The 10,872-nt window shown below is 44.7% G+C and overlaps 2 protein-coding genes across 2 annotated transcripts in view; one reads left to right on the top strand and one right to left on the bottom strand.

The window, feature by feature from the left end:
- Positions 1-2,041: 2,041 nt before the first annotated feature.
- Positions 2,042-5,120, top strand: LOC306929772 (uncharacterized protein). The gene is made up of 2 exons (XM_079510438.1): positions 2,042-3,904; positions 4,145-5,120. Exon 1 carries the CDS (start codon positions 2,277-2,279, stop codon positions 3,420-3,422), a length of 1,146 nt encoding a protein of 381 aa, XP_079366564.1. The 5' UTR covers positions 2,042-2,276; the 3' UTR covers positions 3,423-3,904; positions 4,145-5,120.
- An 11-nt stretch (positions 5,121-5,131) lies between these two features.
- The window catches only part of LOC306929773 (guanine nucleotide-binding protein G(s) subunit alpha-like), a 65,773-nt gene continuing 60,032 nt past the window's right edge, over positions 5,132-10,872 (bottom strand). Inside the window, exons 9-12 of the mRNA XM_079510439.1 lie at positions 9,730-9,850; positions 8,595-8,725; positions 8,305-8,372; positions 5,132-5,870 (exon numbers count right to left, since the gene is read on the bottom strand). Coding sequence (XP_079366565.1) covers positions 5,724-5,870; positions 8,305-8,372; positions 8,595-8,725; positions 9,730-9,850 — 467 coding nt within the window. The 3' untranslated portion in view covers positions 5,132-5,723. The remainder of the gene's footprint in view (positions 5,871-8,304; positions 8,373-8,594; positions 8,726-9,729; positions 9,851-10,872) is intronic.

Below are 10,872 nucleotides of genomic sequence, written 5' to 3'. Positions count from 1 at the left end.
TGCATATATATATAAAATATGAAATATATTTTATATATATTAAATTGTGTTAGGATTTAATATCTCACTACACAGCATTAAGGTGGCATGTCCGATTGCCCCCCTCCCCCATCTTTATATAAACCAGAGGAGAGATAAAGCAGAACAAAATGAATCAACAGACAAACGAGTGTGGGAGAATGGAAACTAAGTAATCATGTCTTCCCCCTGGGCCCCCACTAGGGGTCTCCCTCTCCCCCTCACTTCGGGGAGGGGAGTGAGTGAGTAAGCATAGACGAGGTGGTGGGAGAGACCAGCCTATAGCCATACAGCGCAGTGAAACATAACTTAGGCTATACATATTAGCTCTTTTTTTCTTTAGCTCTTTTTTTCTTTTTCTTCTTTTTTTACACGTACAGTCGTGATCAAGGCACAGGGATCTTCTACAAGTTCTTTTTTTTTTCTTCAATAAAGTTGTACAAAATAATACATTTTACAGTCTGTACAAGAATAATAGTCCAGCATTAAAATAATAAAAGACAGACGTATTTTGAAAGCCGGGAGGGGAGTAGTCAGGGGAGTGGGGAACACGATGAGAGTCGCACCAAAGACAGACAGACCATCTACAAGCCAGGGCTTGTAGATCAGCTATCTTTGGTGCGCAACATGGGGGTTGATGAAGGCCAGAGTGTGTGTGTGTGTGTGTGTGTGTGTGTGTGTGTGTGTGTGTGTGTGTGTGTGTGTGTGTGTGTGTGTGTGTGTGTGTGTGTGTGTGTGTGTGTGTGTGTGTGTGTGTGTGTGTGTGTGTGTGTGTGTGTGCGTGCGTGCGTGCGTGCGTGCGTGCGTGCGTGCGTGCGTGCGTGCGTGCGTGTGTGTACGTGCTTGTAACGGACCCACAATGTGTTGTCCCTAACGCTTTTATTTTGAAAGGCTTTCTGTCCAAATGTCAGGTCTCAGGCCTTATTTTGACTGTTTCCTGCACAAACTGGTACTGATTACACAGATCAAGATCACCTGTGTGGTGCTGACACCCAGTATGGGGCTAGAAGGAGGCATTAGCTCATAAAACTGTCACTTGCCCACCTCGCTGGTAGAGGAACAGATATTGCCAGATTTGCCACAAGAGAGGAATGGCAATGGCAAACATGGAGAAGTTTATTTGAGGAAGGGAAGGACGGATGGACGGACGGTCAGACCGCAAAGGAAGGACGGATGGCCCAAACGAGCCCTGGAACAGAACAGTTTTGCACAAGCCACTTTAGCACCGAGCTGGAAGGGGGGAAAAGGTGATACTTTTATTGTTGGTCAATCTTGTATGAGGGATGTTGGTAATTAGTCTTATTGTTGTATGTATTGTCTGAGGGTTATTTATTTCTATATTGCATGTTGATATGATGGATTAAATATTGTATAGTTTTGTGATGTATATGCTCATGGATGTTTGATTATGGATTTTTATATTGATGTAGCCTACAGTATGTATGTTATGTCCTTTTTCCAGTTTCTACGTTGGGTTCTGAATAAAGAGAAACGTCAAACTCATCAGTCGGCTTTACCCAAATTATTATCCAGCCGGTCCGCTACAGTAGAAACTTTACCCAAGGACTGCAACTCTTCACCACTCATCTACACTGGAGCTCAAACTATGCCATCAGGCCTGCAACACATCGGACAGTCAAATGAATCTGGTTACATTAACACAAACACTACAACTAAATGACAGAACATTACACGGTCAGGAGACATATATGGACATATTGTATATAAGGGTTCTTGAATTTAATTTCAGTTAATGGTTTACATGAAAAGTTTATGGTGTTTTACAGTGAGATTGTAATACAGTGATTTGAGGTCCATATTTGTTTTTGTGTTACATTTATTTATGGTTATTATATTCAAGGTCTTTATTTTCAGTCACACCCATAGCCTGTTTTTACATTTTATTTGAAATCTAATCCAAAATGGCAAACATTAGCATGATGGTGAATGAGTCAGATGCAGATCTAGAATTTGTTGAGAATAAGGTAAAGAGGCTTCTATCTATGTACGACCAGTGGAAGGCTATTGCATGGATCACAAAGACACAGTTAAAGGCCAACATTGCTGAGAGCGACCCAGGACATGTCCTTGACACTTTGGTTAAGTGTAAGGATATTTCAAAACTCTACTCTGACATCTTTAAACATGGCACCCCAGATGATTATGTGAGAAGAAGAGTAAATGCTTGTAAATTTATATCGAAGGACATTTTTGAAGTTATTTTTGAAAGAATTGTTGATAATGAATTTGGAACGGGGATGCAGGATTGTTTTTGTGAACTGCTTGGCCATGATCCTTTTCACTCTCTTTTTGGTACTTCATCACACGTTGGTACCAAGAGTAGCTATCACTCTGCATCTGTGGCAGCAGCAGTAGAGCTTGCCAGGAAGAGGCAGGGGAGGAGTTTATCAGAGCAGATTGAAGCTGAACGGAAGGAGCAGATGGAAGCTGAACGGAAGGAGCAGATTGAAGCTGAACGGAAGGAGCAGATTGAAGCTGAACGGAAGGAGCAGCAGGAGAAACCCCTGACTGCCATGAAGGAGCAGCAGGAGAAACCCCTGACTGGCATGAAGGAGCAGCAGGAGAAACCCCTGACTGCCATGAAGGAGCAGCAGGAGAAACCCCTGACTGCCATGAAGGAGCAGCAGGAGAAACCCCTGACTGCCATGAAGGAGCAGCAGGAGAAACCCCTGACTGCCATGAAGGAGCAGGAGCAGCAGGAGAAACCCCTGACTGGCATGAAGGAGCAGCAGGAGAAACCCCTGACTGCCATGAAGGAGCAGGAGCAGCAGGAGAAACCCCTGACTGCCATGAAGGAGCAGGAGCAGCAGGAGAAACCCCTGACTGCCATGAAGGAGCAACATGAGGAGATTCAACAAAAACGGCCAGGCCCGGGTGCTCCGGCTGGCGAGGAAGAAAAGGGCATCAAAAGGCAGCTGGAGGTGACTGAGGGAGTGAAGCCTAAAGACCTGGCCCAGCACGGTGCAGCTGCCCTGGCCTCAGATCCCGAGGTGCCAGGGGTTTCAGTTGGCGCTGGTACTCTACAGGCCGGAGGGGGCGATCTTAATGCAGTGGCTGCGATGGCCTACAAGGTGACTACCAAGGAAGACGCCCCGGCTGCAGTCGAGGTGGAACGGCGGCCTAGAGGAGTGCCACTGCAACCAAGACAACCAGACGAAGAACGGGCATCCCTGCCCAAACAAACCAAAAGGAAACCAGCCAAGGCTGGAAGGTTCAAGGCCCAAGACACTATGCTCATCAGTCAATGCTCATCGGAAGTCAGTGCTGAGCATGTTCTCATTGGAGATGGAGTATTTAAGGTGGGAGGAAAGGTGGGAGACAGACTGCACAGCCCCTTCCTACATATTGTATTTAGAATTTTAAATGAGTATGGGGTCACGTAAATTGACAAAAAATCTTTGTGATTATGCCAAGTTTTTAAATCACTATGATTTTGGTGGGAGTGTAACGGACCCACATGGGAGGGTTCCAATTGTCACAATGTGTTGTCCCTAAGGCTTTTATTTTGAAAGGCTTTCTGTCCAAATGTCAGGTCTCAGGCCTTATTTTGACTTTCCTGCACAAACTGGTACTGATTACACAGATCAAGATCACCTGTGTGGTGCTGACACCCAGTATGGGGCTAGAAGGAGGCATTAGCTCATAAAACTGTCACTTGCCCACCTCGCTGGTAGAGGAACAGATATTGCCAGATTTGCCACAAGAGAGGAATGGCAATGGCAAACATGGAGAAGTTTATTTGAGGAAGGGAAGGACGGACGGACGGACGGTCAGACCGCAAAGGAAGGACGGATGGCCCAAACGAGCCCTGGAACAGAACAGTTTTGCACAAGCCACTTTAGCACCGAGCTGGAAGGGGGAAAAAGTGAATACTTTTATTGTTGGTCAATCTTGTATGAGGGATATTGGTAATTAGTCTTATTGTTGTTGATGTATTGTCTGAGGGTTATTTATTTCTATATTGCATGTTGATATGATGGATTAAATATTGTATAGTTTTGTGGATGTGTATATATGCTCATGGATGTTATGGAAAATGTATTATGCCTTTTGATTATGGAATGTTATATTGATGTAGCCTATGTATGTTATGTCCTTTTTCCAGTTTCTACGTTGGGTTCTGAATAAAGAGAAACGTCAAACTCATCGGTCGGCTTTACCCAAATTATTATCCAGCCGGTCCGCTAGTGTGTGTGTGTGTGTGTGTGTGTGTGTGTGTGTGTGTGTGTGTGTGTGTGTGTGTGTGTGTGTGTGTGTGTGTGTGTGTGTGTGTGTGTGTGTGTGTGTGTGTGTGTGTGTGTGTGTGTGTGTGTGTGTGTGTGTGTGTGTGTGTGTGTGTGTGTGTGTGTTTCCAGGTTAAATAATGCCGTCCCTGTCCATAACATCTCGATGCGATTAAGGTCCCGTCTTTCGCTTCATTCTTGCTTTTGTTTCATATTTGTCCTTTCACCTTTAGTCCTGGTTCCATTAAAGGCTCGTTAAATCGCCGTATGATCGACGGTTTACTGTTCACGATGTCTTCTAGCGGGGGGGAGGGGCCACAACAGGAAGGGGGAGGGGCGTGGGGAGGAGCTTGCATGGTGCACAGCGGCAGATCGCACACGGTCTTCACAGACACACAAAATGGAGAACTTCAAACGCAAAAGTTGAATTGTGTTAACAGGAATATATTATATTTATATATATACATATTTATATACACACATATATAAATATATATATATAGCTCGTACTTCTTTTTCTTTTCTTTATTTTTTTGCACTGCATGAAGTTTACTGGTATGCACGAATTTATGTACGAATTATTTTTCCTTTTTTTTTTTTCTCCTTTCCCCTCCTCGATGGTTTCTTGAAGAGCTGGGTCATGTGACAGGTCTTGTGTTTGGGGTCACGCTCACTTCCACATGGAGCCGTTAGTCAGTCTGTCTTTCCGAACGTCCGTCCGTTTGTCCCCAGGGTGGAAAAAGGCTCACAGCCGTCCTCTGTTACTGATTACATTCGTCTTCCATCCTCTTCAGCGTGTCCATCGTTCTCGCGCTTCCCTTCCTCTGGGTTCATCTCTGGCACATTGTGCATGAATCTCTCTCCACTGGGTTCATCTCTGGCACATTGTGCATGAATCTCCCCCCCCCCCCCCCCCCCTCAAACTCAATAACTTCACAGACTCCTGAAGTTATCTCGGAGTCAGAGTCTCAACAACGCACTTGTATAAATTCAGCTTTCCAGAACCATAAAAACAGTAGATGATGTGTGTGTCTGCATCTGTGGTGTGAGAAACATTATGAAGTAAGGGCTCTTATGTACCTGCAAGTGGCTGTGTTTGTATATTTTCATTATTTTGTGTATGAGAGAGAGAGGGAGAGGGAGAGGCAGATTCTGTAGAAATGGCTCCAGTCCTGATCCTGGTCCTGGGTCCCAAAGTGTGTCCGTTGACATTGCAGCAGTCATGGCTAATAGTTATTGTAGATGATGTTGCAAATTTTATCTTTAAAGTTGTTGGTTCACGACTCCGAGTCTCGCTGTCGGCTCGCTCGGGGACGTGTGGGGGGTGAGACGGGGTTTGGGTGGTGTAATGGATTAACTGGTCATGAGGGTAACATAGGTGTAGGCAGACAGCATTGGGGTGGTGGTGGTGGTGGTGGGAGGGGGGGCTTGGTTGGAGAAAGTGTCCCGTCCCACTTCCCATCACAAAAGCTCGTACTGCCGTAGGTGCATCCTCTGGATGATGTCCCGACAGTCGTTGAAGACACGCCGGATGTTTTCCGTGTCGACGGCACAGGTGAAGTGTGGGTAACAGTAGTGTCTTCCATCCCCGCTGGCCGTGCTGATCCTCTGCATTGGACACGAGACGGGAGACAAAGTACAGTTAGGACCGATTAGGACTCTGGCTGTTCGCCGGTGTCGCACCCAGAAAATGAAAAAAAGTATCGATAGATTTATTAATACAGGATTAACATCACAAAACGCACTCATTCAATAATGAATCCGAAGCATACAGCCTGCGCTACACAGAACAACAAACACAGTCACAGTATCCCGCCTCAAAAAGCACAAGAGACTACTACGCAAAACGGTATACACACAATATATAATATTTGATGCATGATGCAGGCATGCAACTGTGTATAAATCATTTTTGTATTACTAGTGGTAATAGACTACTGTACTGTCCTGAAACTAGTTGTTGCCAATGTGAAATGAATAGGCCTAAATATTCAGCAAATACAAGTATAGTCCATTTGTCGCCTGAGATGATATCAAGCGCTTTTACTGGTTGGGTGAAATATAGAATGTTTACAGGCGAACTGCCATTAGAAGGACCAGAGGAGCCACCGGGTGGCGGCTGCCCAATGCAGAGCTGTGGACACCGTGGAGCGCACAGTCACACAACCCCACTAGTGTTAACCCTTTAAGGTTAACACTAATGGGGTTAGCTAACTAGCTAAGGCACATTCTACAAATACCTTCTAAATCAGTAGTTCTCACACTTTCAAGATCTTTTTTTTATGTTAAAAGATAGCAGATGTACAAGCTCGCAGTGCCTTAAGTGCTATTCTGCCGTGTGGCCACCAGAAGAGGTCGGGGCCAGACCTCTCCCAAAAGCTACCATGTTTACACCAGTTTGAACCGGAACTGAAAGTTGGCCAGCTCACAACAGTCATCTTGGGCCTGTGTATTAGCGCGATAGCTTTTTTTAATCATAACTATTAAGTCAAATTGTGTGCGTGCGCGCGTGCGTGTGAGTGTTTTGAGTTCAATTTTGTATACTGTAAAATGTAAACTGTTTTTGCTTGATCAGAAAACAAATAAAAAATTGAATGAGAAGAAAAAATAACTAAGTCAAATTAAGCTCTAATCAAGGGCCGAATATCGCAGGATTTCGTTTTTACGTGGTCGCGGCCTGAAGCTAGCTAAAAATGCTACAACATGCTAACGTGATGATAATCAATCGTGGATTAACATGGATTAAACAAAACTCGCCTTTACGGCTATGGCAAGCTGGACAGAGTTTAAGGTAAACTCGTCTTTATGGGCCCGGCACTTAAGCTGTTTTAATAGCCAACTTATAAAAAGCAAGGCTTTTGCACACCTACAGGCGACAGGTGCGTAGGAGAAGGACATCCGAGTGTGCGACGTACTGAAAAAGAAGGGACTACCGCACACTGTCTTCAAATGCAGTGAAGTACTTTATTAAGGAAACGGCAACGTTGCGGCCTATACGACCTTCATCAGGCTATCTTGCGGTTTGAGCCATACGATGAAGTCTAAATCAGGCTCAGTCAAACATCATTTCAAATATTCTTTGTGGAAATCTACAAATACAAATCAGCGTGGTCTTTAACCCATTTTGGTGTTTTAAACATTATGTTATAATTTAGCTATTGAAAAATAGCAGATCTACAAGCTCATAGAGCGCCACCGAGTGGCGCGCTACGAGCTTGTAGGTCTGCTATTTTTGCAAAAATCGTGAAAATATTTATTTCAGAAAACTGGAGGATTTAGAAGGTTTTTTTTTTTAGGTAAATGGGTTAATTGAAAAGGATGGTGTACTGCACGCTACTGCCTACTGTAGCATATAATCCTACAGGCTGGGGGTGACCCAACACTCAGCAGGAGGAGTAGGACGGAGGCTCTCTGTCCTCCCGGATACAACACTGGTGACAACACAGATGTGTGTGGGGTGGAAATAATTGGCGTAAGAAAATCACACCCGTGTGAAGTGAGTGGTGCAACTCCGTGTGGGGATCCCTGTGGGGTCTCCGGAAGTTCCAGACCCACAGGACCACAGCCAGGGTGCCGGCCCGGTTCCGGCGAGCCGCCCCCACGTCCGAAACGGTAGAGAAATGAGAGAGTTACCATGTGGGGGTCTCGGGGGTCCCCGGGGAATCCCCAGGGGGGTCCCCGGGAAAACATCCAGACCCCCAGGAACGCGCCCAGGGGGCCAGGCCGATTCCGGCAAGCCGCCCCACGTCCGAAACGGTTGAGAAATGACAGTTACCGTGTGGGGGTCCCTCTACTGTACCCTAGTCTACTGTACTGTACTGTCACTGTATGCCGGTACTGGCACACCCAAAATCATCATATATACAGTTAATATGTGCGTGTGTTTGTGTGTGCGTTAGGTTGCGCAGGTGGTGAAAAACAACCATGCTATTTCCGTGCTCATACCCACCCATTCGTGCTCATACCCAGCCAGCCAGGCACCCACACACATAGCTCCGTAAGGGAGTAGTTGCACCACTCAAAAAGAAAGGTGCACACATACCAGAAACTCATCCCGTATGAAGTACTTTGCCCGTGTGACGCGGGGGTCTTCTCCTGGCTCTGGTATTGCTGTTGTAGAAGAGGAGAAAATGTTTTTTACAGCATATCATCGTGTGTATAAGAGCTGCAGTGATTTGCACACAGTTTCGTGCAATGAAAATAAGCATGACAATAATAATAGTTTATATAAGTATCCAAAGTACACTTGACATGTCATAACATGTGATAACACAAACATCTAAAACGGATGTGAACTGGAAATCACGTATACCGACCATTATAATGACTTACCATCGTCGGGTGTAGTGTAGCGTGAAAACTCGGGGAAATACTCCTCAATTTTAGATTTCCCTGCCAGGACCTTCTCTGCCAGCAGGTCCTGCTTATTCAGGAAGAGGATTACCGAAATGGTCCGTAGCCATCTGCGGGTGAACACAAAGGGTCAGGTTTAGAGCCTTGTTTCTGGAACCTTGCCTGAATCAAAATGGGCCACAGGCCTATTGTTGTTGAGCCCCGACTGGTTTACAGTAGCAACCTGTTTGAATAAACGTAGGCCAAGGGGGTTGACGCTCTAAATGAACTTATTTAAATATAACTTTATAAATTATCATTTTAATTATAATTATATTATTTAGTGTCCGGGTAGCTCAGTCGGTAGAGCTCTTGCCTCTGGACCACAAGTTCATGGGTTTGATCCTGGGCACCGCCAACTCAGCGAATGAGTAGCACGGCTTGGTGCAGCAAGTCGTGCGGGAAGTACTAGGAGCTGATGGTAGCAGTGGCGCTCCACCTCTCCATCTCCCAGGGGTGTAGCGCATTGTAACGGGGATAGACTCCCACGTGTTACCGGCTGATACCGACAATAAAGCCACTCCTGAGTATAGGACTTACTTATAAATTATGAATGAAAAATGAGTGAAATAATAATAATAATAATAATATCCCTATGGTTCAGTCAGATAACTCACAAATAGATTTAACCAATATTTATTATAGAATGAGAATACAAGTGTGCATATAATATTTTATTTTGGTGTTCGGCTCTGCTACATTTTACCACAATTACAATTAAACACCATCATTAAACATAAAGAGCAGGGAGATAGATAATTAGCAGCAACCCCACATGGGGTTGCTGTTGTTCATTTATCATGGTATCATTATGACATTTTGTTTTGTAACTGGTTTGTGATCCTGTTGGGCCAAGCACTTTATGCCGAATTAACATCGGCAGCAATATTTGTCTGACTGAGAAAGCGGCGAAGTTTCGATGCATTGTCTATACAGAGAGAAGCGATCTGCGTTTACCCCCCACCGGGTAGGAAGGCAGAGCCAGCAAAAATTAAGAGCAGCGAAATTGAGAAAAGTTACACTTTTGCCACTGCCGCTCTGCGGCGAGACAAGATGCACAAGATGCGCAACGCACCTGTTGTTCCAGATGTTCTTGAAGAGGTTGAGGGCTTCCTGCAGCCTGTTGGTCTGATTGTCTTCTCTGATCACCATGTTGTAGCTGCTACTGGCCACCACGAAGATGATGGCGGTCACATCTATGTTGTGCACACACGCACACATGCACGCACACACACACACACACACACACACACACACACACACACACACACGTATGAACACAATACATCAGCATCAACTCATTAAGACCTGAGGTCCATTCTACAAATTACAATTTACAATTACAATTTAGGCATTTAGCAGACGCTCTTAATCCAGAGCGACTTACATTAAGCAAGAACAAAAAAGCATGGGAATACAAATGTCTTCTATAAATAAGTTTTCTGAAAAACGCATGTATCTACTGTATATCTGTGGTGCTCAAACCTTTTCATGTCCATGATCCCCAAAATTATATGGATTTGGCCATGGACCCCCCCATCTCAAAATATTTTGTTTTCCGGCCAGGAGCAAATACTTGAGTTAAAAATGCTTTCCCGGTTCTAATGGGTTAACATAGTACTAACATGATCAATTCAAACAATTTGCAAAACTACCACGAAACGTAATAGATACGTCTTGTTGGTTTGCTCATGATTTATTTAAATGTATGTATTATTTAAATGGCCCAGAGCATCAGGCCAGTGAACTAGCATATGGTAAGTTTAGCGCTCCATACCGTTAAACTAGCATATGGTAAGTTTAGCGCTCCATACCGTTAAACTAGCATATCGTAGGTTTAGCGCTCCATACCGTTAAACTAGCATATCGTAGGTTTAGCGCTCCATACCGTTAAAACATCAGGACAGTGAACTAGCATATCGTAGGTTTAGCGCTCCATACCGTTAAAGCATCAGGACAGTGAACTAGCATATCGTAGGTTTAGCGCTCCATACCGTTAAAACATCAGGACAGTGAACTAGCATATCGTAGGTTTAGCGCTCCATACCGTTAAAACATCAGGACAGTGAACTAGCATATCGTAGGTTTAGCGCTCCATACCGTTAAAGCATCAGGACAGTGAACTAGCATATCGTAGGTTTAGCGCTCCATACCGTTAAAACATCAGGACAGTGAACTAGCATATCGTAGGTTTAGCGCTCCATACCGTTAAAACATC

This window comes from Electrona antarctica (genome assembly GCF_951216825.1).
Source record: "Electrona antarctica genome assembly, chromosome: 9".
Taxonomy (NCBI): Eukaryota; Metazoa; Chordata; class Actinopteri; order Myctophiformes; family Myctophidae; genus Electrona; species Electrona antarctica.
This window is presented reverse-complemented; position numbering and strand designations above follow the sequence as displayed.